The sequence below is a fragment of the Hypomesus transpacificus genome, unplaced genomic scaffold (genome assembly GCF_021917145.1).
Source record: "Hypomesus transpacificus isolate Combined female unplaced genomic scaffold, fHypTra1 scaffold_124, whole genome shotgun sequence".
Taxonomy (NCBI): domain Eukaryota; kingdom Metazoa; phylum Chordata; class Actinopteri; order Osmeriformes; family Osmeridae; genus Hypomesus; species Hypomesus transpacificus.
The window spans coordinates 281,010-306,108 of NW_025813703.1; the positions used below are offsets into that span (position 1 = coordinate 281,010).

At 40.5% G+C, this 25,099-nt stretch overlaps 4 protein-coding genes across 5 annotated transcripts; all 4 read right to left on the reverse strand.

Moving 5' to 3' along the window:
* Nucleotides 1-1,700: 1,700 nt before the first annotated feature.
* Nucleotides 1,701-3,102, reverse strand: LOC124488137 (type-4 ice-structuring protein-like). The gene is made up of 4 exons (XM_047050668.1): nucleotides 3,033-3,102; nucleotides 2,607-2,679; nucleotides 2,326-2,458; nucleotides 1,701-2,100 (listed from the first exon to the last, which is right to left on the reverse strand). Exons 2-4 carry the CDS (start codon nucleotides 2,656-2,658, stop codon nucleotides 1,887-1,889), a joined length of 399 nt encoding a protein of 132 aa, XP_046906624.1. The 5' UTR covers nucleotides 2,659-2,679; nucleotides 3,033-3,102; the 3' UTR covers nucleotides 1,701-1,886.
* A 3,059-nt stretch (nucleotides 3,103-6,161) lies between these two features.
* On the reverse strand, nucleotides 6,162-8,923 carry pex11b (peroxisomal biogenesis factor 11 beta). The gene is made up of 4 exons (XM_047050633.1): nucleotides 8,612-8,923; nucleotides 8,135-8,250; nucleotides 7,778-7,979; nucleotides 6,162-7,667 (listed from the first exon to the last, which is right to left on the reverse strand). Exons 1-4 carry the CDS (start codon nucleotides 8,665-8,667, stop codon nucleotides 7,223-7,225), a joined length of 819 nt encoding a protein of 272 aa, XP_046906589.1. The 5' UTR covers nucleotides 8,668-8,923; the 3' UTR covers nucleotides 6,162-7,222.
* Nucleotides 8,924-9,313: 390 nt separating this feature from the next.
* Nucleotides 9,314-14,776, reverse strand: rit1 (Ras-like without CAAX 1). 2 transcript variants are annotated; one of them, XM_047050682.1, is made up of 6 exons: nucleotides 14,623-14,776; nucleotides 13,079-13,165; nucleotides 12,376-12,432; nucleotides 11,247-11,320; nucleotides 10,556-10,747; nucleotides 9,314-10,368 (listed from the first exon to the last, which is right to left on the reverse strand). In XM_047050682.1, the coding sequence occupies exons 2-6, from the start codon at nucleotides 13,158-13,160 to the stop codon at nucleotides 10,138-10,140; spliced, it is 636 nt and encodes a 211-aa protein (XP_046906638.1). In that variant the 5' UTR covers nucleotides 13,161-13,165; nucleotides 14,623-14,776; the 3' UTR covers nucleotides 9,314-10,137. The 2 variants fall into 2 exon arrangements, with proteins under 2 accessions (XP_046906638.1, XP_046906639.1); XM_047050683.1 differs by lacking the exon at nucleotides 14,623-14,776 and adding an exon at nucleotides 14,267-14,451.
* Nucleotides 14,777-17,418: 2,642 nt separating this feature from the next.
* Nucleotides 17,419-23,128, reverse strand: LOC124488135 (synaptotagmin-11-like). Its single transcript, XM_047050665.1, has 5 exons — nucleotides 22,911-23,128; nucleotides 20,422-21,140; nucleotides 19,526-19,753; nucleotides 19,043-19,163; nucleotides 17,419-18,628 (listed from the first exon to the last, which is right to left on the reverse strand). Exons 1-5 carry the CDS (start codon nucleotides 22,942-22,944, stop codon nucleotides 18,318-18,320), a joined length of 1,413 nt encoding a protein of 470 aa, XP_046906621.1. The 5' UTR covers nucleotides 22,945-23,128; the 3' UTR covers nucleotides 17,419-18,317.
* Between the last annotated feature and the right edge of the window lie 1,971 nt (nucleotides 23,129-25,099).

A 25,099-nucleotide genomic window follows, 5' to 3' on the forward strand; every position in this document is an offset into this window, starting at 1 on the left:
AGCTCCCTCACCAAAAAAGCACAACAGAGGATGTACTTACTACGGCAGCTGAAGAAATTCAACCTGTCAAAGACAATGATGGTGCACTTCTACACAGCCATCATTGAGTCCATCCTCACCTCCTCCATCACCATCTGGTACGTTGCTGCCACTGCCAAGGACAAGAGCAGACTGCAGCGTATCATCCGCACTGCAGAGAAGATGATTGGCTGCAATCTGCCTACCCTCTAGGACCTGCACACCTCGAGGACCCTGAGGCGAGCGAGGAAGATTGTGGCCGATTCCTCCCACCCTGGACACTCCCTGTTCCAGCTACTCCCCTCCGGCAGAAGGCTGTGGTCCATCAGGACCAAAACCCTCATGCCATAAGAACAGTTTTTTTCCATCCGCTGTTGGCCTCTTCAACAAGGCCAAGGGCTCACACTGACTTTAATGACTTAATCACAATCTGCACGATGACACCTTGCCACATTGCAATTTGCACTATTTGTATCTTTTGTACTATTTGTACTATCTGTATTATTTGTATTTATAGATTGTAAATTATGTCTATTTTATTTTTTATTTTTTATTCTAAATCCCCTCAGCTAGACTTTGTTCCTCTTGTATAGTCAGACCACATATTTAAGTTGTAAGATTCCTATATGTGTAATGCATGCAACTCCCTGCCAAAGTAAATTCCTTGTCTGTGCAAACTTTCATGACGATTAAAACCCTTTCTGATTCTGATTCTGAAATGGGATGCTAAGCTAATTTGAGTGTTTTTTATGCCTTCAGCAAAAATTATTATGTAAAAAATGTATTATTGTGACCCAGGTTCGAGAACAGAAAACAATTATTGGAGAAGACAGTTTTTGAGATTTGGACTGGAGATAATAGAATAAAATGATCTTACCAAGCCAGGTGCCAAACGGAAATGCCATACCACCATACATTATCGATCACTCCCTTTATACGGCTTCCCAATTGTACACCAACCAAATCAATAACCTACTGTAGCAGCCTCAACACAGTTCATTTATACAGTATTGTTTTGTCTGGATATTGTTTTGTCGAGAGCTGAATTAACTTTAATAACAGCTAGTCTACCACTGGCAAAGTTGTTTTGTTTTGGTAACAGCAACAGTGAATGTCTGGCCTCAATGTCTCTGGGTACATTCCAGAGTTCAGACATTGATGTGACGCTACTGAAACTTAAGTGATCTATATTATAGCGTATCTATTCAATTTCCACCAAGGATTTAGTTGCTTGCAGACTCCTGTGTATATTAGTTTTCTCAGACTCCTAAATCTCACAAATGTCATAGACTAGATATATATTTTCCTACCCTTTCTACATGTGACATTTTATAAAAAACTTGGTTGACTATTTTTTGGGGGGATATTGTTCCTCCTATTGTTGTTAAATACAACTAGGCCTGTCTAGTTCAAATATTGTAGCATTGTCTCGTAGCCCCTGGTTGTCCTGAAAAATGACAGCAATTATCATGTTGGCTTAAGTTCCATAGGGTTGGGGTGAGACCGTTTTGAAAACTGTTAAAATTTAGACTAAAGCTTGCAAAACACTGTAACAATATATACAGATGTGTACTAATAATTACATGTATATATACAGTATATATATATATATATATATATATATATAATGTATAAAATGTGTATGTAATATGTCAAATAAACAAATACAAAAGTAGACCATATGGAACAAGTTCCCAATTTTAATGGTGATTTGAGTAACGTCCATCTCTATCGACAACTGATGTTATGGGACACATAGGTCAACAGCCTGTGAATGTCTGATGTTTGGCGTCATGTGGATGGTCAAGACTGAAAGGGTTGATGGTGACTACATTTTGACCCAAAATGGGGAATTACTGGAGCTTAGTTTAGTTTCCAATTGCCTTGGCCTGGTCCATCAGTTTACGCAGCATGTCTTCCATCTGAGTCTGGAAGGTGTCGAGCATGGGCTTAACTTGGGCCTTCAGGTTTTCACCGAGGGGCTTCAGATGTTCCTCGATGTTGGCGGAGAGGGGCTTGAGATGCTCCTGGATCTGGGCTGCCAGAGGCTCCAGCTGAGTCTTCCCCTCTTGTAGGAGGGTCCTTTCAGAGACACAAACAGCAGCACATGCTTACTGGTCATGCATACAACTTGGTTCATGCAGAACACAACCCCAACTGGACGGCTCAAATCACATTGGCTGCTGTTTCATATGGTGGCTCGCTGTGGTCAACTACTCCTCAGCCTGTGTCACAAAAGGCCACCTATACATACACCTATACAAAAGGTAATACATTAATGTAGTGATAGGAACTAATGTTACTTACTGTGCCTGGCCGGCCAGTTGCTGTGCATCGATCTTATCTGATAAGTCCCGGGTAGCAGAGACCAGTTGGCTCGTAATCTTTTCAAAGTACTGCTTCAGTTGGTCCAGTTCAGGGGCTTCAGCGGATTGACTTCCTAAAGAAAATCAATAAATCAGTGTTTAAAATCAGTCAATACAAACACTCAATAAACAATATTTGAGGTGTTAATAAAACATTATCTTTGACAACTAAATAAATGCATTTTAGAGTACAGAAAAACAACTTCAAGAATGTGCTCATACCATTTGCGAAAGCAAGTACGACAAGAACGGCTGCAATAAGGAAGAACTTCATGGTTGATTTTGAATGGTGAACCTTGAAATAAAAAAGTAACATGTATTATATGCATTGGAAAGGTATATGTTTTTCTTGTATGTTGCAAAGTGTAACCTAAAGACACAATTGCAACAGATTTAAAATGTCCTATTCCTAACTATTTTACTGTTTGTTGTAATGCGTTAATAAATTGTCAAATCAGTGATTCAATTTATAAATATAATATTTGTATATTTCTTGTACTACTAACTTATGAAGTTAATCTTTGTAGATAACAATACAGTTTGGAATAGCTAGCAATTTAAGTATTTCTCAGTTAAGTTAAAGATAATGCACAGATGAAATTGATCCTGAGTTTGGTAGACAGACGAGAGAGACGAAGATTGACTCACCTGTTTGGCAGGAATGTTATGACCCGTGTACACTTTTGATTCCTGTGGCTCTTATAGCTGCTCAGAGGATACTGAGAATATTACAGATTTAGCCTTATTGGCTAAGTTGGCCTCATACTGCCTCCTCATTGGTTGTTTATCCTAGTGTATAACATTAGATTGACCCTTGTTGCTCAATCTGCCACTAAAGCAATCCGCTCTAAAGTCCAAGGGTCCCTATCCTACGTGGTATTACTCATTACCCAGTGTCTTATCAAAGTTTCTGATTAAAGAAAGAACACCGAATATTCAATTCTGTAAAAACATCACTGTTTCAACTAAATATGAGTTAGAGTGGCCATTAAAAGGGACCAGAAGAGGTGACTACAACAGATTCTTCCATCAATTACATGATAATGTAGTATACTTTGTTTTATTTCCTGACAGTGTTAAACCAATAACCACAGTATGGGTGAGTAAACCAATAATGAATATTGATAAAACAACAAATTTGCTAGTAAACAGAAAATGTAATACCCTCCTGATGCTCGAAAAGTGTGTATTTTATTTTCATATTTTCATATTAAGTTATTTATAGTATTGTTGCATTTGTTTGATATCAGGATATTATTGTGCTTGCATTATCATAATCTAAACTGCAACACCTGACAATATCATATTTGAATGATAGCTGTTTATGTCATTAGATGGATAGAGCGGTTTGTTTTTAGAACTCAAAGAAGAGTCAATGTTGTCTTCAAAATTAAGCAAAAGGCTCTAGAATGTGAGGTGTTCGACATGTACAATCACTACTCACAGTACAATCTACACTATGTTAGTGATAAATACAAAAAGTAGGGAAAATGGAATTCCCACTCTCAAACTATAGAAAATATATGCATAGTGCAAATAGCTTAAAAATGCTGAATTCATCAATCTCTAATACCACTGATATAGAACAGTTCAAAGGTCATAATTGGAAGCAAACACCATTTGTTTTTTTAAGATACTGATAGTTCAAGTTCAAGTCTTTTATTGTCAGATATGATTAAGATAAATATAATTAGCTTCTCAATCTAGTTGCTAGGGCAAGTTTTACACGTTGAAAGATTGTCTCAAGTCTTAACTTGTTTTGCAAACATTATGGATTAATTTATGTTTTATCTAATCAAATTCATATTTTTTGTTTTATATATTCCCCATTAAAAAGACTGTACCTTTATCCATTACCATTACCACCTATTCCTTTCCATAGGCGGACTTTCCCTTTTATTCATAAAATAATGTGCTTATTAGCTTAGTCCAGTCCAGACCCAGAAATGCAGTGCAGTATGGAGGTTGTCATGAGACAAGTGGTCAAGCCTCAGGTAAAGAAGGTTAGTGGCCAATGGAAAGTGTTGTCATTGCTTCATCCCTACCCATTCAATGGCAGTCCTGACTGAGCTCACAAGGGCGGATCACCCTATCAAGGTTAAGTGGACAGGGGCATGTTGATAAGACTTCCAAGACCTGAGGAACTGTCTGTGTAAGGACTCAGTCAGCAGCCAGACTCCAGCTTGCCCTTTACAATCAAAACAGAAGTGTCAGGGGTGATGAGGCTCCTGACATGTCTGTTATCACTGTAAGGAGTCTACATGTCTGCTTTCACTGTAAGGAGTCTATATGTCTGTTATCACTGTAAGGAGTCTACATGTCTGCTTTCACTGTAAGGAGTCTATATGTCTGTTATCACTGTAAGGAGTCTACATGTCTGCTTTCACATTAAAGAGTCTACATGTCTGCTTTCACTGTAAGGAGTCTACATGTCTGCTTTCACTGTAAGGAGTCTATATGTCTGTTATCACTGTAAGGAGTCTATATGTCTGTTATCACTGTAAGGAGTCTACATGTCTGCTTTCACTGTAAGGAGTCTACATGTCTGCTTTCACTGTAAGGAGTCTATATGTCTGCTTTCACTGTAAGGAGTCTATATGTCTGTTATCACTGTAAGGAGTCTACATGTCTGCTTTCACTGTAAGGAGTCTACATGTCTGTTATAACTGTAAGGAGTCTGCATGTCTGCTGTCACTGTAAGGTGTCTACATGTTTGCTTTCAATGTAAGTAGTCTACATGTCTGTGATCACATTAAAGAGTCTACATGTCTGCTTTCACTGTAAGGAGTATGCATGTCTGCTTTCACTGTAAGGAGTCTACTTGTCGGTTATCACTGCGAGGAGTCTACATGTCTGCTTTCACTGTAAGGAGTCTACATGTCTGTTATCACAGTAAGGAGTGTACATATCCGTTATCACTGTAAGGAGTCTACATGTCTGCTTTCACTGTAAGGAGTCTACATGTCTGCTTTCACTGTAAGGAGTCTACATGTCTGCTTTCACTGTAAGGAGTCTATATGTCTGCTTTCACTGTAAGGAGTCTACATGTCTGCTTTCACTGTAAGGAGTCTACATGTCTGTTATAACTGTAAGGAGTCTGCATGTCTGCTGTCACTGTAAGGTGTCTACATGTTTGCTTTCAATGTAAGTAGTCTACATGTCTGTGATCACATTAAAGAGTCTACATGTCTGCTTTCACTGTAAGGAGTATGCATGTCTGCTTTCACTGTAAGGAGTCTACTTGTCGGTTATCACTGCGAGGAGTCTACATGTCTGCTTTCACTGTAAGGAGTCTACATGTCTGTTATCACAGTAAGGAGTGTACATATCCGTTATCACTGTAAGGAGTCTACATGTCTGCTTTCACTGTAAGGAGTCTACATGTCTGTTATCACAGTAAGGAGTGTAACTATCCTTTATCACTGTAAGGAGTCTACATGTCTGCTTTCACTGTAAGGAGTCTACATGTCTGTTATCACTGTAAGGAGTGTACATATCCGTTATCACTGTAAGGAGTCTACATGTCTGTTATCACTGTAAGAAAACTACATCCGCTGGACGACAGTGCAGAAAGTGATGGAATAACTGGTTGTCAAGTGGGTCTTGGACAGTGTACACTACTACCAACTGACAACGTTCCTCTTAAAGAACATTTCACAACATTAAAGTCGATAGCGATTGGGTAACCCAAGTTGTATTTGACTATGCAGCCATATTGTGTCCCGAAGTGAGGTAAACAGCACAGGCACAGAATGTTACAGCAGATTTATTTTCACTTACATGGATGAATACCCCCCTCCCCTCCCTTTAAGGCTTATGTGACAAAGTCGAAGTCAGTCATAATCATTTACTACTGAAAATAGTAGTAGATTATTTGCGTGTCCCGTTTCTGTAAAATCTCGGAACCTGATTTTCCTTCTGTGTGTGAATAATTTCCCCTAGAACACACCAATGTTAAATTAAAGGAAAACAAAATGTTATATATGCATTTTAATTGGTCTTTAACCTATTCATATATAGTAACATATTTACAGTTTTAGACCTGTACAAAAAAGCTTTCTGTTTCTGAAAATACCTCTGTATACCTGATTGCGCTTACCATTTAGATCAAATTGTTGCAAAGTCATCTAATGCTGTATTGCGCTGATCTCTTCCAAACTGGCTGAAGCACGTGGACATTCCATACATGGATTACTTTGTTTGTAGTACAAGTCTAACACAATACGAATTAAACGTAAAATCAGTGCAGCTTAGGAAACAACAGTTGCAGACAATGAGTATGGGACCAACTCATTGCTTTTTAACACAAACATTAGTGAGGTGTTACGGTTTCTGTGTTGGCTGCTCTACCCACACAATTATCGGAGAAGAAAGAAAAGTTAATTAAATGTTGGTATCAAAGCATGGCTGAATGCTATGTGTGGTCCACACAGCTATATGTTCTATAACTATTTGACATTTCCCCCTCGAAATTCCTGACATCACACATTGCCACCACAAAAACGCAACATAAAACCGTGGCCTTGTAAAATGTAACCTTTCCAATTAAATAAGATATGGGCAATTTGATAACTCTGTTACTGTAGGTCCAGATATCAAGATGTTTGCAAGTCTAGCATTCTATGTGTAAATAGATCAATACAACTATATTTTATATGACAGAACTTTCTTACCGTTCAAACCAAGAGATTGAGGGCAGCTTAATAATTGAAAAATTCAGGTCCTTAGCTTGATAGAACTACCCGTAAACGGCTATCATTTCAAGAACCTCTCCTAAAATGCCACATTTGACCTCACCTAACTCCACCTGCACTTGGTACTCTTGAGATCCCCATTTCTCAGGGCTTGAGCTTCAACCAGGGGTGAATAATGGTGAGTATGGAGATGATTGAGGAGGCAAGGCCACAGGCCCCAACAAAGCCCGGCCCAGTAGGGTAAATTCCCAGCCTGTCCAGGGGGATAAAAACGTCACAGGCATTCTTCAACAGGTCCAGCAGCAGAGGCGGGTTGCTGCGCAGCACTGTTACAAGCAAGTGGAACTGTCGGTGCAGGCGCCTGGAGAGGAACGGGATCAAAGCAGAAGGGAGTCTAGAGAAAGAGGCTGGGGAAATGGGGGAGTCGGAGGGGGAGGGGATGTCGCTGTTTTCCGGCACAAGGGGACACGGGGTAAAGGGGGAAGTGCCGGACTTTGAAGTGCTGTTAGAGCGCACCTCGCGCTCCATGAGAAGGCTTATCTCATAGGCATCGCGGGTAAGGTTGAGGATGAGGGCAAAGAGGTAGTACCTGTAGAGTAAGAAAAGGGGAACAAGAGAGAGAGAGAGAGCACACTTAGGAAAATTAAACAAACCAAAACTTGAGGACTGAATGCAACATGCTTATTAAGCTCACGTCACCTAAAGGACCTCTGGCTCCACTTGTTCTGGTCCAGTTCTGGCAAGAGGCCTGTCTTACCGGCCCAAAGGACATTGTCACAGGCAAAGTACATTGCCCTGTTGAGGTGGGCTACGGTCAGGCACAATTGCAACACACTGTCAGAGAGGTGTACCGCTCGCTTTGCTGCCTCCAGGGCCTCTGCAGAGTTCCCCAAACGCATCACTGTGTTAATAGGGGTTTTTATGAAGACAAAGACAGAAATTAGATACAAGTCACGGAGATTGGGAAGCACAATACAAGAGGCGTCATTTAAACATGACGCAACGCAAAAGGAGATGCCGCTGAGACAGCTTTATAAAGCTTAATGTTTCACTTACATTTTCTCATGAGACTCATTTGGGTTTCTAGTTGTTTAACGGTATTCAGGAATTCCAAACCTTTACCACCCTTCTGAAGGGTATAGCCCAACAACGTGCAAGCATACTGTGCAGCCCTGTAGGACAAAATGCATGTCAGATCATTGCCAAACTATACAATTCCACAATTAATTTAAATTTAGCCCACTGTTTTCCTTAAATGTCAACATGCGTTGACTTTGACCTAAGGTATTTTGCCAATGTTTGAACACATTCCAGTAACAGCTGGGGATAAGGAAAAGGACCTTTTACAGTACAGTAGCAACACAGTATTGGTACATTTCTTGTTTGCAATAGCTATTAGTATTGGTACAGTTGTTGTTGCAATAGCTACTATTATGTTACATATTTGTTTATGGCTGAAACAAGATAGCTAGAGCTAATAACTTCCTAACAAATTACAGAACTTTAAAAATTAAATTTTAAAATGTACACTACCTGAAAACTCTTTCCTTTGCTTGGCTCTGAGCATTAAACCGAACCCAAGAATCCATCCTCCAAGAAAACGGCAACTTTCGCTTGCAACCGTGATTACCAGAGAGGCCTTTGGCTTATGTAGCTAACCAAGTTGGAATTCCCGAAATAGTGCAGTTATATCTGTGCAGTAAAAAAATTGATACACTTCAAAAATGTTTGATGCCACGGAAACCATTAGGTTAACTTTGACTGACACTTGCTAACTTCGATTAGCTGGGGAATGTAGCTTACTTAGCAGGGTAAAGCAAGACTTGTCTTCTTTAGATTTGGTTGGCGGATTGCATCCAATTTACACATCCGTACACCGCCACCTACTGTGCAGGAGTGTGTGGGCAGTCACGCCCTACCCCCCACCTGATTCGTCCTTGGCAGTATTATTATAACAATCTATGAACACTGTCACTGTCTATCAAAATACAACCTTGTTAAATTGCTTTTATTTATTTATTATTGAAATATCAGCCATTCCACCAGCCAGTTGCTAGTCTAACTCTGGATCAAAAGATGAGAGCTTTACCACCACTACCCCCCCCCCCCCCCCCCCCCCCATAAAAAAAAACACCTTCTTGTAACATCTGTTGTTAAAGTGTAAGCCTACTATATCTACTAAAGTTGGAGCAGAACATCAAAAGTTTCATACGTTGTGAAATAACTGAGATCATATATGGAGTTATGGCACAACTAAATAATTTATTACACAAACTAAATACAAATTCAAAAATTCAATTATGACATTGAAATCAGTTGATCAGTGGTTGATGATTGTATTGTTGTTTCTAGTTGATGAGTGTATCATGTTATAGAAGGTAATTTATAATAATACTCATCATTGCTATTGAATGGCTTTCCCAGGCGGGGCAGTAGTCCACCTCATAAAAATAAATGCTAGTAGGCTTTTCAGTATCAAGCAGGAGATAAGATTCCGAAAACAGGACCTCCACCGAACATCAACATGCCGTGATGAAGTACGTAAGTACGTCCTTGAGTACTTGCGGTCGGTATGAATCAGATATTAGTAATCGTTGCACACACAGTATATACTGTCATTTGCCATCTGCAAATCAGTTCACATAAGTCATTTGGTCATCTCCAACCCATAGAATTTTGAAATTGTTTCCACAAACCTAACCTCATGGTCTAATATGGGAGACTTTCTGATATCTTTTCATCAACAGCAAAAAAAATACAAATAATTCATTTCAGGATGCCCTCTCCTGCATTGTGAGAAAAAAAAGTTAATCTGTCTCATTCATCACTAAATGGTAACAGACTGTCAATAAAAGCTAGACCAATTTTTAAAACAATTAGCATTTGCTATGTTTTGCTTCAATAGGGTTTACAGAATGCTATTATCTACACTAATTACTGTTAATTCCTCATTGCAAATTTTAACTCGTATAAGAGTCAATGGTCCCCTCACAAAAGGTACAGCATTCACTTTAAGATACCAGCCTAATGGATGGCTGTGTACCCCATAGTGACCCCCCTCAGTGCTCTGAGTGCTGCTTCCTGTGGAAAGTAGAGCGCATGCGGCTCCAGAAGGAATGGCTCCTCCTCGTCTTCCTCTCACTTCCTCGAACAGACTCCGCTTCACGCTGCCGTATCTGTCGGACAAGCGCGGCAAAAACCTCGTCGATGTAGTAGCGATACGCGGCCGAAGTCTCAAAGAAGGGGCACTGGAACTCCCGGGCCAGCTCACGGCCCTCCTCTACTGACACCTAGTGGGTGAAAGTAGGACACGTTTCTGCTACTACCTTTTAATGCACTGCACACCTTATTTCTGGTCATGTGGGACTAGAAAAAGGACAAAAGCAGAAAAGGGGCACCCTCTTCTCAATGGTTTTCAAACCCCTTTTGATACCAAGCATTGCCCAAGCAATGAGGGGCGTCTCTACACTTCCTTACCTGTCGGAGGTGTGCCAGGTCGGACTTGTTGCCCACCAGCACCACAGGGGTTTCCGCGGTACGGCGCACGCGATCAATAAGCTGCTTGAAGTGGCGGGCTTCCTGGAAGCTCCGTCTGTCGGTAATGGAATAGGAGATGATGAAGCCCTCGCCTGCCCGCATGTACTGATCCCGCATGGCTGTAAACTCCGCCTAGAGAGAGAGTGGGGTGTGTGTGTGTGTAGATAGGAGGGAAAGGGTGTGGTGTATCAGAGCATGAAACTTTCCAGAGTGCTAATGTTATACTCACACACAAGCACACCCTGTGTGAGTATACGGATGTAAAGATCATTGTCTAAGTATTTGCGAAAAACCATACATGACCTTTGTTTTCCTTGTGGTTGAACAGTTATAGGTCATGTGGCATGTGGAACCCGCTGAACAAAAGCGAAAAACCACCAAATCAGTGGGTAATTGCTATTTCAGACACCACTCTGTAAGGAGTTGCTGAATTCTGCTCAACTATATACCCTATGAGCGAACGCATGAGTCATGCGTACCTTCAAATGGTCACTTGAAACCATTGAGATTTTTTGTTGACCCAAAACTACTCAGCAATAGCTTCTAGACTGAAGTCATGCAAATCAAGTAGAGTAGTAAATACATGGGAGGGAAGGAGAGAGAGACACGTATGGATGGACAGCTGCATCACCTGTCCCGCAGTGTCCAGGATGTCCAGGTTAGCTGGCTCATCATCGATGCGGATCTGCGTCTTGTAGGCATCCTCTGAAAAAGGGACGGTGGCATCAGCGTTTCATTGAGCGTTTCTTTACGAAAGTGAAACACAACCAGGGAAATTCATATTCGGAATTTTGCAACCAACCTAATGATTTGGAATGATTATCACTGGGTCAAGGGTGGACAAGGGCACATGGTTATATATCAGTGGTATAGACAAGGGCACATGGTTATATATCAGTGGTATAGACAAGGGCACATGGTTATAGATCAGTGGTATAGATAAGGGCACATGGTTACAGATCAGTGGTATAGATAAGGGCACATGGTTACAGATCAGTGGTATAGCATCTGACGGCAGATCAGGAGGTCACAGGTTCTAATCCCCATCTGTAGGTCTGCTAAATGAATACATTGTTGTTATTTGGTGTACCGGCACATAGTTATGGACTTTGGGCGTTTGGTGCATGAGGAACCACCTCTAACTGAACACATTCAAGACCAAGGAGATGGTGGTGGACTCCTTTCTATGTAGCTATAACTATATTATTCTACACAATAAATATTTTTCCATGTTTTATTGTAGGACAGGTGTTCTTCTATGTGAAGGCTGTAAACAGTGAAGTTTCCATTTGGTCTGAAGACTTTGGACTTGTGGTGGTGTGTTTCATTTTCCTACAGTGAGGCTTCTCACGTTGGGATCTACCTGGATCTCCTAGCAGATGCATCAAGTTGGTGACGGATAGTGTGAGCTGAGCAGTGGATCAAGGTTCTATTGCAGCCCCATCCAGGGGCGAAGTCAACAGTGTATTACATACCTACCAGGAAGATCACGGCCTATGGAGAAGTCATGGACCTGCCTTGGGATAGTCCATGCTTGACTACAATCTACCTCAGACAGTTATTCAGTTCTCTTTCTTTTCTCCATGCTGTCTGTGGTACAGAATGTGACACTCTTTTCATTTGGATATATAAGCGACAATTGATCTTCTTTTTTTCGGTTCCACCATAATACAACACAGAAATACAGCAGATTTTCTGTGAAATATCAGTTATGATATTTTGGTCACTACTTGACATTTAACATTTGATGACTGTCTCACCTATGGTTGGATCATGATCCTCAGGGAACCTATGGCTGATGAACTGCATTATGATGGCTGAGGGGAGAGACAGAGACAATGTATGAGTGTGTGTGTGTGTGTGTGTGTGTGTGAGAGAGAGAGAGAGAGAGATTACAGTATTATATGTATCACACACACAGACACATTAATACAACACTCACCCTGTTAACAGTTCTTTCTTTCTATCTGTAAATCTCTCTTTTTACTGTAACTCTCTTACAGCACAGACACATCTCTGTAGGGTACATTTGACTAAACAGCAGGCATGATAGCCTACAGTATAAAACACACAACACTATCGACTATCATCTTAGTATGATGTGTACCAGTACCAGTAAAATTGCCAGTCTCCATGGCAACAAACATAACAAGAGGAAAGGGTGCTAGGTGCTGCTTAATCTTCCTGACGACAGCCACTCAGACTGCACCTTTGAGTTAAAGAAAGGCCGTGCCTACAAGTGACAGTGTTTCTGACTATCTGTGTGTGTGTAGAAAAAGGCACAATAAACTTGAGAGCGGTTATGCCTACAAGATTATACTTCATCCATTTTCAATGTATGGATCATCTGCCAGTAGGCACTTAGCATAACTACTGCCAGTAGGCCTACATATAATCACTTAACCCCAGGAAGACTGGAGGGGCGAAGAGGAATATACCAAGTGGAATGTGGAGGTTACTTACCGCTCTTGCCCACTCCTCCCTCTCCCAGCATCACCAGCTTGTACTCACGGGAGAGGCCCCCAGAGCCTCTCGACGACTCCATTCACACTGATGTGAACAAACACAAGCAAGTACACGTGAGGACACAAACCATAAGCTGTACAAAACTAGACTAGACACAAACACACATCCATTCCGCACACCCTCTAACACAGAACATTCAACATGGCACATTTTGTGCACAGGTGACATGAATATCATAGATTATTGAGAGCAAGAGGGCTGAGGGCTTTCAGTGACTTGGATATGCCTGGTAATCATACTGTAGTTTAGAAATCATGCTAAGAGAGTCAAAGGACAGAACTGGAGCTACAGTCTACTCAGTCTTAAAATAAGAACTCTGTTTGAGCATGTATCAGATAGTCAGATGACTTCTAAGTTATCAGAGTAGTCTGTTAGTATTCACAAACAAAGAGGAACTGAGTCATATAGAGTTGACGCTCAATGTCATGTGACTTTGCGACTGATGTTGTGACATTAATAATAGGGCATTGTCAACATGAGAGGTTGCATGCAAATGCATTAAAGTAACCTACTGTGTAGTTTATAGAGCGCATTTCATATATTTAACATCTATATCACCTGTTGATTGTTATTTGGGGGAGGGGTTGGCTTGCAAGTAAAATATGTATTAACAGTAGATTTTAAATGTATCTCCATATCCGCCTTACGTTGCCCATTGCAATACCTAGGCTACTTGTGTTTATCTTCATTGTCCATAATTTAAATGTATCCCTATTTTTGTGCTTGTAAAATAAATAGCATTAGCATATTGCAGAAATACAGTAATAATTGTAAGAACAGGACATTGTCCATGTTGCCGCACCGCAATTCCTTTTCCTTCTCCCAGTAACATCACTTCTTTACGGTCTTTGTAAATAATTGAGTCCGGGCTGTATTGGTCAGGCCTCCGACTTAGCAGCTACTTCATGTTCAAAATCCGGCCACTTTGTTTTGCTTTTAAGCCTTCGTCGTCCTGACATTTTATGTCACTGTTGTCAGCAGACTTAAACTGTTTGAGCATTACAGTGAAAACTAATGGTAGCTTATTATTGATGCTTTTAAGCGATATATTCAGGCATTGTCATTTTTGTCAAGCAACAAACGAGATTGACATTACTTGAAGTAACTAAAACTTCGAAAACTTACCATGACATTATTATGGCATTACTCTCCATTTGTTGCGAACCGCTTTAACAGACATGATCACAGTTTAGCAGGCCTATAGTTTCAATGGCATATGCCATGGTCGACGTCAGTAGCCAAATGCTTTAGCACAACAAAGCAACTTTTATCCAAGTTTTAGTGCACTTTTGTTTTGGTTTAACGTCACCCACCCGCTACACGAAGCGGCGAAACACGCAATAGACATTTGTTATTCATACTCATATTTTCATAAAATTACAATTTAGCGAAGTTATTTACGGAGGTGAGGAGGGGGGGGGGGGGCAAATCAAATCTAAATAAACATATGTGTGTCTGTTTCAAAAGCAATAATGACTTACCTATATCACAAAGCGACTTTGTTCATAATTGCCCAAGTCAACACGCTGGTCAGTAAGCGTTAGGTTTTTGAGGATTAATCTTTTATCATAAAATTCTTAACAACTGTAAACAGCATACCATGGCTTGCACACTATTTGTCCCAGGGTCCCTCTGCCCGTTTCTTTAGATGTCAGGCCTAACTAAGTTTAGAATCGATTTGTGATCAGCAATGAAACGATCAGTTTTATGGTTTAAAAACGTTTAAGAGTTGAAAATAGCATTTATGATGATCATTAGCTTTGCTTACTATTGTCAAAAAAGCTCTGATATAATAAAAACATAACAAGAGAAGTAAATTAGTCCAGGAGCTTTTTATTTGTACTTTTAATGTTTTTCCAAATTGAACATAGGCTACAAGTTAACATCAGTGTTACATTTTTAGCATAGATTGTTATAGAATGATGCAGATCGGTCAGAGTAGGCTATTTGTCTTGGGTTGCATTTATTCACTAAAACCGGCAATCCTTGAATTATAACCAAGACAAATAATCAATTATAACTAATATTGGACATTTTCAAAAGAAATGTGCCCCTTGCTTTTTACCTAACCGCAAAAGAGAGGATATGAAAAGTAGTGATGACGTAACACAAAACTATACCATGGCAAAAATAAGATGCACCCCAAAAATGTAATACATTTACAGAAGCCCAACAGTATGTCATTCAATGGAACAACTATTACATAAAGGGACAGGTAGTGTGTTTGCCTTTTAGAACTTGGGAACACACTGTAAAGTTTACAACGTTATATTAAACATTTCTAAAATCAAAATCCCCAAAAGTAAAATGGCTTTATGCAATGGTACATAAAAGATAGATTCTTACCATTTTTAAGGTATTCAGTGATTGTGGGCACATCATTCTGATTATGCAGTGTTCATTTTATTTACTTAGAGAAACAAGCAACAGGAATAGGATATGGTTTTATATTGGTCCTGGGTAACCAAGACTAAAGTGACTGACACGTTGACATTACTGTAACGTGGAATATAAAGAGATTTCACAACAAAGAGTATCTGTGTATGTTTTGTTTAAAGTGTGATAATTCATATGTATTATTTCAGCAAAAACATAACTTTCAATTTAAACTGAGGTAAAAAATAAGTTTTTGTGTGTGTGGTTGTTTAAATTCACAAAGCTAAAATGTTTCCACATTGACTAATCTCTAGGCGTTTTTCCAAATAATTATATAGTGAGACTGCTCAGAATTAGGACATGTGATCACTAAATGTATAGTCACATATGCTGAAAACACCCCACACATGTAAGCCACCACCCACCACTTATCTGTGCCCTTACAAGACTCAATTGAGGCTATGGTGTCAGGGCGAGAACAAGTACACTTTGTTCCAGTCCTGTCCTGTCCACAAAACTCAATCACATCCTAGACTTAAATATATTAAACACAATAAATGTAAATGCTAGAATTTGATCAAGCATATGTAACACAGGTAACGTTTTATTAAACAGTATTGTGAAATATTGTTTTATTTGCCAATAAGCCAACCAGGAAACAAGTGGAAACCTCTGAGAACAGAACAGGTTTGTAGTGTTTCTTTGCGAGCTGTTATTTTTACCTAAATTGCCTTACTATTGTTTACATTGAACAATTGAACATTGTACATTTTATGAGTTCATGTAGGAAGGCAAACCAAGAACATAGGTTCATTTCTTTCTGATGGGTCAATAAAAAATAATATGCAGGAAGGGAGAAACCTCGTTAAACTTCAGTTTAACCTCAGTAACATGATAAGTATAAGTATTGTGTATAGATATGTCAACTTGATATAAAAAGCAAAATTATAACCTATATACAATACCATATTTCCAAGTGAAAGAAGAAAATGATCCAAGGCTTAGCTCAAATATAAACACGTTCATCAAATTAACCAAAGCAAACAACAAACAGTATAGCATCAGGCCTTTCAGAGAGCTAATATAAAATGACCACTTAGCAAAGCTTTAAGAATCAGTGCATAGTACACATTATTCTCTCCTTGGTTGAACCCTTGCTATACCCAATACCCAACACTCCCACTGAACCTGCATCGTTAATTCAGGTAAGCTACTGTACATGAATACATCTGTGGTTATTAACATTTACCAAACAAGCTTCTGAGTACCAAGCACAATTTGAAAAACATGTTTAAAAAAATTCACTTCACTAGTATATTGTATCTCTTTGTAGGGACACAGTTTTAGCATGGCTGTAACAAGACCATTTAATCAAGTGCTTTGAGCTTAAAGAGCAGTTGCATGCACTTGTGCTGGGCAGCTAGCATATAGTATGAAACTCTACATACATACAACAACGAGGAAAGTAAACCATGACAGCTAGGGGTTCTTCAATCGCTATTATTCCGACAAGCTTCAAAAAGCCCTTGACAGAATAAGGACCTCCCTGTAGAGAATGAAATGTGACAGAGGACTTGTGCAAGGACAAGGGAGGACACTACAACAGGAACTGTCACTTTGACACAAGGTTAGACTGTATCAAGGTATCTATGATGGTTAAAATGAATATAAGTATTGTTGTATGTATTACAGTTTGTGAAAGGTAAAATGAAGTTCAAAACCAATTTATGATTACTTGTTATAATCAGTGGCATTGCAATATCTCACAGCTAGGCTTTCTGGGTGATTGAGTACTGACATGCAGAGAACACATTACAGCGTTGCATGTTCAGAGGTCTACAGCAGAATAGTCCATTCACACTGGGACTGTATAGGTTACCATGACCACTACCTTATGTGGTCATGACAATAGCAGTACTAAAGTGAGTGAGTTTAAGTACAATCTCATCTCAGCCGATTTGATTGCCTAGCAGGGGTATGCAAGGAGACAACAAGGAGATGGAGTGCTACTGAGGCACCTTAGATTGTACTCTTAGCAAAGCATATAAAAAACGTTTGGGAACAAAAATAAAATTGATTAATACCGAGCAATGCTTACACGGTCTCCATTTTGTTTAACAAAAACTGGGAGGAAAGCTTGTCAAGCCAATTCATAATTTCTGAACACATGAAAAGCTTTTACATTAGATTTTTTATATCAGTGCTGCCATAAAATAGATAGATAGACAGATCTGCATAAGACTTGAAAGTAACCTGACCTGCAGTAGATGTACGCAATATATCAAACCAGTTAAAAAGGAATTTCTCTTTACATAATAACACCCATTGAAAGCAGCCTCTTACAGTTATAACGGTCTCGCAAAAGAAAGTTGTTCCTCCACTTATTAAACAGCCATATATCAATACAAAGCAACATAGCCAAGACTACATGAGATCAGTTTTGTGTAGTTTCAAGGTACTGTTCCCCTCCAATGAATCGAAAGACAAAGAAACCAAATGATAGAAACCAGTGAATATCAATCTGTGACCACATTTCCCCAAGGTACAGTCTTATACTGTTCAGGCATGCAAGTAATATATTGAACTGTATACACCAATATAGAGATGTGTGGGGCAAGATTTGGATATGGGAAGGGTGTCAATGATGCACTGTTCTGGTGTGAACTGCAAATGCCTCACCTCAACCCACCATTGACACCTCTTCCCAAGGAGGGGGAGAATGATTTGAGATTGACAGTGAACCGAAACCACTTGACTTTCAGCAACTGAGATACGAAACATTGTTACATATTGAGCAGTTCTAAAACTCGCCCAGGTTGTGCCACTTGGCGATCTGTCGCTGAGGATTGTCACAAACCTCCCTCCAGTGAATGACACCCGGAGGCATGAGGCTCTGGCCGCCCAACACCAGGCAGCCCACCACTTCGTTCTTGGTGGTGCGGTCAAAGTCGACCACCAGGAACTCCACAGAGACATCGCCCAGTAGCTCAGCTGGCACGTCGTACATGAAGGACTCGTTGAAGACCGGATTGAGCGTGCACTTCTTTACCTGTGTCTTTTTCTTGGCAATGCGCTTGCGGCCATAATACACGTTCACCTTCACATAGGGATCTGAGGAGACGGAATGATATTATTATGACTTTGTATTACCTTATAATTATATATATATATATATATATATATATATATATATATATTATATATACAGTACCATTCAAAAGTGTGGACACATTTTCCAATTCAACTTTTGACTGGTACTGTATATATATTATATAATTATCCATTGTTAATTGGATATTTTGCACAATATATCCATATTGTTATATTGTTGTCTTCATATTCCTATATTGACTCAGATCCCTGTTCTGCAGTAGTCATGTGACCTTGGTCTTCTTGTCCGACATGTCAGACGACTTCTTTCCATAATTACCAGCAGAAGTTGGAGATTCCAATTTGATTTGCAGGAGGATCGGGGAACAACTCTGTGTATATGTCTGCAAACGTGTGTGTGTATTTCATACTCACTGCCTGACAGGCCTGAGACGTCCATCTTGGGCAAGTGTTTGGCCTTGAGAACGACCACATTCAGCCTGTGAGTAGCAGGCTGGTAGGACAATGACACCAACAGCTCGCCACGGCTCAGGCACTGCGGGAATCAAAATACAAAATAAATATTTGGGGGCCGATAATCGATCAAATACATAAAACAGTCCTTGAATAATAGATTTTTTAATTTCTTCTTCCGTATTGCACTTCTCTCTCTCTTGCACCATAATATAATACATATATGATCATAAATCTCAATAATATGCCTTCACACTCTACCCTATATCTTATACAGGATACAGGATAATAAAGAATTTTGCCCCTAATTCTGTCATTACTGCTGATTTAGGTGAATCCACCTTCTATGTTGTGTAACGTATGGTAAAACAATGAAGATATACAGTATATGGAACTACAAAGCTATACAAAAAGACTCTCTCTCTCTCTCTCTCTCTCTCTCACCTGGACATTCCGCTTCCTGATGGGCTGGGTGATGTGGACGCGTCCTGTACTGGGGTCCAGCCCAGCGAGGGACACGGCTGTCTCCCCAATGACGTCATCGCGGGCAAACCGGTCAAAGCTGAGCACCAAGAAATGGAGCGTGAGCTCGGGCAGGGAGCTGTAGGATATTCCATAGAAGGTAAACGTCTCATCAAACACCGGATCCAGGGTCCTCCTCAACACACGTGTCTGTGAGGGAGGATTTAGCACGTCAATGAGATGTTTAGATGATGGTCTTCCTCGATTACTGTTTGAAATATGCAAGGCAGATTTTCTGTGTACATGTACAGCCTGAGTATCTGTAAGGTCAAGAGGTCCTGCAGCGAGGCCTCCACTGGGCAGAATATAGCACACAGCCCAGACAGTTAGAAGACTGTGAGGCAAATCATGTACAAAATAGGGCTTATGTGATTAACGACCACTTCACCTGTTGGTGTATGCTCTAGTGTATCAGTGAACTGACCACTGAAGACCCGTTAAGGAAGAAATTCTGTGTATTTTATATCTGTACTGTCCAACTCATGTATTTAAGCATGGCTGAGAGACAGAGTTTTCACTCATGCCATCAGTTTGTCTTGAACTGATTGTTTGATCCGGGCGCTCGATGAATAAAACCAAAGTCAAAATCCTTTCCTTTGTCGTGACTGCCTTATCCAGAAAATCCATCTAATCAAAATATAACTATGTGTCATAAAACCATGTCATAATCAGAAAGATTGTTCCTCTCTCTGGGACAGATATTTCCTTATGAACTTCAAAAGGAAAGTTGACGTTTGTCTGTAATGTTTGGATGGACAACATTTTCTAAAAAGTTAGGTGTAAACTTTATTGTGAAGTATGCTCGGGAGGACTCTTACTTTGACTCTGTTCTTCTTCTCTGGCAGGATTGTCATCTTCACATAAGGATCGGAGCTGCCTGCCTGCTCACCTACTGCAGGTAGCCCCTTGGCACCCACGATAGTCACCACCAGAGCTTTTTTAGGGAAGTTATAATCTACTGCTAGGCACAGTGTGCCCAGAAAGGCAGGTGGCGATATCTCACCCAGGTATGGTGTGTAGGGCGAGACGGTTTTACTGGCATCACAGCTACTGCTGCTGCTGTTCCCCCCAGAGTTGCTCTCCAGGCAGCAGTAATCAGCACGGATGGGCAGAGCCCGCTCTAACCTGGGCTGACCAGCCCTCTTCGTCAGGTCGCTCATCTGCAGGTGGGAGGAACCTCTGAGCAGCCCTGTCTTGGGGTCGGCATCTACCAGCAAAACCCTCCCTCCTCTCCCTTTCCCTCGCTCCCTGCCGTGACTCAACTCTCCCCTGGACACCTCGCTCAGCGAGGTTCCGGCACGCCGACCCACGCGGACGATCTTCTTGTTGTTTAGCGTCTCAGGGTAGATGCTAATGCCTTTAAGCATGTGGATGAATTTGTAGGGTTGATCGAGGAGTGGGTCGCAGTGTCCTGACTTGTGGGCTCCCGTCACCCGGCGGTAGCGCCGCTGGCAGCAGGTCCAGAGGAACACAGCCACGGTGACGGAGACCACCAGCACCCCTGCACCAAGGAAGCCTGCCAGCACTGGGGACACCTCTGGGAAGAGGGAGAGGTATGGTTAGGCATTGTCAATAAGGCGGTTGATGCATTTGTCATGTCAAATCCTCTTACAATGAGTAAAAGAACATGGCCGTCCACTTTGGCGCATTTGAAGCCTTTTATAGCAGTAGCCTTTCAGCCTCTGAATGCCAACTCAATTTCATCTAAAACTGTAACAGCAAGGAAAGATATTTCACAGCCCACAGCTATTCACCTCGTGAAACTGTCTTTTTCTGCCTAATAACTAACAATGGGTTTTGGGATTGTTCCTCCAGTATCTAGTCAAGAAAAACCTATTCACTCCAGATCTGCTGTAGACAATATCTTCACAGCTTAATGTAATTAGATTTTGTCTCAATTTTCAAGTAATATATCCTTAATGACACAGGGATCCATCATAACCCAACTAGTAGAACAGTGCTCTCGTGGTCACAAGTCATTTTAAACTAGAATTCAGTTTGATTCAGTCACTTCCTTATTTAAGGAACAGTTGATGTGATGCCTTCCAGTTGGTTATTTACAGTGCCATCACAAAATCTTTCTCCAAGGCAGCACTGCTACCCACGCCATGGTTTTGCATCCAAAATGGTCAATGGTGGATCGAAATACTACAAGAATTTAACGTCACAGACCGTCAGCCTACATCTCGTAGATATGGCTTCAGCTGCTCTGACATGGATCTAAGATCAGTCAAACATGATCTACTTCAAATGTTAAGCAACTAGAAGAAGTAAGCTGATACTATCCTTGGTTAGGGGAGAGCGTCACTCAATTACAGTAGCCTATGTCACTGCATGTCCACCTATAAGGATCTGATTCTGACATCTGACTGGATGATACATGAGTACAGTATACAGTAAAAGTACTTTATATGGCGTGGAAGGAAGAACCTGTACGACCTGGTTGTTAAACAATGCGACAAACTGCATCTGTACACATCCATATGGGTATCAATTCAATTGTAAGGTCATAACAGTAAAGCAGTTTATTTTTCTTTCCCACTGTTACTTTTCTGTTATTCACTTTGGTACAACAAAACCACATCTCCGTATTGGGCTACTGCATTTCAAGCATCACTCCCTTTAACTTGCATGCACTCAGTGCCTTAATTTCTGCCATAACTATGCGTGTGCGGCTGTGCGTGACCAACAACTCGAGTGATTTTTTTAAGGCATGTCGATTACACAGAAACGTCCCCACCCAAATGTGCTTATAAACCATTCACGTTCTTAAAAAAATAGAGGGCAGTTTATGCCAAGCCCTCGGAAAAGACATAACGTCATCCACTCCTAACCCACACGCGCAGCGTTTATTGAAGGGATGGGACTTGGTCTAACAAATTGTCTTTGGATATTGTTAAAAATCTAACTTAAACATTTTGGTCCAAATATAGCTTTTAGACATCACGACAATGTTCGTTCAAAGCTGTCGGAGTAAAATATCCCATAATGAAACAACTATTTTGGGGAAAAGGCTAAAGCGTCACAGTAGAGATGCAAAATCGCAGCTACACTTTACTCTCGCCTGGCAATACTTTATAGACCTACCAATAATTAGGCCTATGGCATGTTCATTATATGTAGAATATGATATAATAAATTAAATATATGGCGAAGGCTGTCGCCGATAAACATTTTCCAGAGTCCGGAACCATACCTATTGTAGGCCAATAGGAGGAATAGCCAACCTGGTAGACTTTAAGCTATATTTATTCGAGACGTGTATTTCTAAATCCATATTGTAAGATGTTACTATATTAGCACTTACCATATGTTGGTTTCAAATTGGTTACCTCAGCCATGTTGAGGTTTCAATAATCTCGTAGACGTCTGTCAACTGAAAAAAGGGTGCCAAACAGGGTTCTATTTTATTTCCATGAATGATATTCGTCTCTCCACTTCGACTGGTCACAAGTCAACTGGGCGATAACCTCCGTTTTCCAGTCCAAAATGATGCTGGGCCTAATGATTATGCAGTTTCTGAAGGGTGCGTTTTCCTCACCTCCGACTGCTGTCTGTAGCCCAAGTGAATGATTCTGTAGCCTGTTCACTTCTGTAGCGTTAGACACAGAATGCGGCTGATGCTGACTACTATTGGCCTTGGAGACCGCTTTAGGCGCATAGCGCCACCATGTTTGACAAATTTGGTAGCACTGGTACAATGCCCCTCGCAGCTGTCTCTAGTGCTGTCATATGTCCACAAAACACCCCAGTTTGTAAATTCACGATACGGTGCTTTGTAGCTTTATTTTGTACCGGTTATTATGCAACGGCAACGCATCGTTGACATAGTGCTTACGCTGTTTGTTTGTTTTTCTCAATCGCAGACACACATACCTTATACTCTAAACAGTAGCAAAACCCTACACAAATTAGCCATTAGGCCTACACTATGACTGTTTTGGCTGCTAGTTATAGATGGACAGGATGTGCGTCCTCTTATAGCCCACATTTCCCAATTTCTAATGGAAATTAGATTTATTTTTTACTCAACCTGGGGTGCGTTTCCCGATAACGATGGATCGTAGCTGTTACGAGGGTTCTCTACGATGAAAATAACGATCCATCGTTATTTCTTACGTGCGTTTCCCGAACATGCTCGTAAGGAGAACCATCGTACGTATCTCTTAAGTTGCACTTAACAAGACGCTGTCCATTGTACTGAAATGTGATTCTTCTGACGCAACTTGAAGACTTTAAAATTAAAACGTTAACCAAAATATTTGACGAATTACGGTTAACAAAAAAATATTTTCTGTAGCTACAGAAAACTTTACATTTATTATAGGCTACTTATTTGAGTACTTTTCAATGTGATGCTACATGAAGGTAAAGACAATAAGGTGAACGTGCAAACTATGCTGCATCTGAGTTTTACACCGGTGTTAGGACCTTGCAATCAGCGACACAGGATGCTAAATACCAATAGGAGGTCTTGGAAATTAAGTGGGCTCGTCTCCAAATTGAGGTGAGGAAGCTTTTGTTTGAAGAGATGAAGTTCACAAGGCCCTCCATTTCTGTGCCTATTCTTCAGCCCAATCAACAAGGTAGTGTCACATTCAGGTTACCTTATATCCTAAAGCATACCATGTTTATTTAAATTAAGTAAAGGCTGAATTGTGTATTGTATCATATATTCAGTGTTGCCTGTCCAATCCTTACATGTTTACCTTATAGATCCATGTGAGGAGCAGGAGCAGGGAGAACATACTCCCATAAAACAACTATTTCTCAAACTACTTGTGCCTTGGTTTTTAACTCTTCTTGGTACTCCACTTTCCATAGGCATATATATATATATATGAGTCCTATATTTACTACTTGATTGAACTACAAGGTTAAAAACCATGCATATGAATGGTATCACACATGGCATGTCCCAGCTAGCATCCTAAACAATTCAATGTACAAATACAAGCATCTCAATCCAACATATTTACTGTCTTATTTTCTAGTGCTGACTATATCTACAATCTTGCATAGGCCAACAGCTTCCCAAGACCATGTTTGCAATCTCATAATTATCACATATTGGCCACAAATGACATTGTGACAAATGACAAACACATAAGTAATGAATACCCCATATCTTCAACATGGAATCATTGTTTCTGACATGAATAATCAACTCTACTTTAATTGATGGTTGATCAATTATACTCATTATGAGTGTAAGATATGTCAGATGACATCATGATATCATGATGCTCCTGAACCACATAGAAGCAGACCTGCAGAGGCTAACAAGGAGGTCCTTTGCACTGACCCCTGTAACCCAACTACTGGCAGTGTTAAGGTTCTATGCCATTGGCAGTTTTCTGGAGGTTATTGGAGATGGACATGGGCTCGCCAAGGCCTCAGTGTCAAGATCTGTGCAGGCTGTCACAACTGCATTACTTTGCCACATCCCAGACCACATCCAATTCCCCATATCAGAGGGGACAAGTCTGCAGTGCA

Coding starts and splice junctions, on each gene's coding strand:
- rit1 (XM_047050682.1), bottom strand. CDS start 13,160: ATGGAGTCGTCGAGAGGCTCTGGGGGCCTCTCCCGTGAGTACAAGCTG. Junction 12,433..13,078: donor GGGAGGAGTGGGCAAGAGCG/GTAAGTAACCTC, acceptor CTCTCCCCTCAG/CCATCATAATGCAGTTCATC. Junction 10,748..11,246: donor TCCTGGACACTGCGGGACAG/GTGATGCAGCTG, acceptor CTCTCTCTCTAG/GCGGAGTTTACAGCCATGCG.
- pex11b (XM_047050633.1), bottom strand. CDS start 8,667: ATGGATTCTTGGGTTCGGTTTAATGCTCAGAGCCAAGCAAAGGAAAGA. Junction 7,980..8,134: donor AATGAGTCTCATGAGAAAAT/GTAAGTGAAACA, acceptor CTATTAACACAG/TGATGCGTTTGGGGAACTCT. Junction 7,668..7,777: donor TGGAGCCAGAGGTCCTTTAG/GTGACGTGAGCT, acceptor CTTACTCTACAG/GTACTACCTCTTTGCCCTCA.
- LOC124488135 (XM_047050665.1), bottom strand. CDS start 22,944: ATGGCTGAGGTAACCAATTTGAAACCAACATATG. Junction 21,141..22,910: donor CAATTTGAAACCAACATATG/GTAAGTGCTAAT, acceptor CCCTCTTCCCAG/AGGTGTCCCCAGTGCTGGCA. Junction 19,164..19,525: donor TCAGGAAGCGGAATGTCCAG/GTGAGAGAGAGA, acceptor TGATTCCCGCAG/TGCCTGAGCCGTGGCGAGCT.
- LOC124488137 (XM_047050668.1), bottom strand. CDS start 2,658: ATGAAGTTCTTCCTTATTGCAGCCGTTCTTGTCGTACTTGCTTTCGCA. Junction 2,459..2,606: donor CGTACTTGCTTTCGCAAATG/GTATGAGCACAT, acceptor GATTTTCTTTAG/GAAGTCAATCCGCTGAAGCC. Junction 2,101..2,325: donor CAACTGGCCGGCCAGGCACA/GTAAGTAACATT, acceptor TGTCTCTGAAAG/GACCCTCCTACAAGAGGGGA.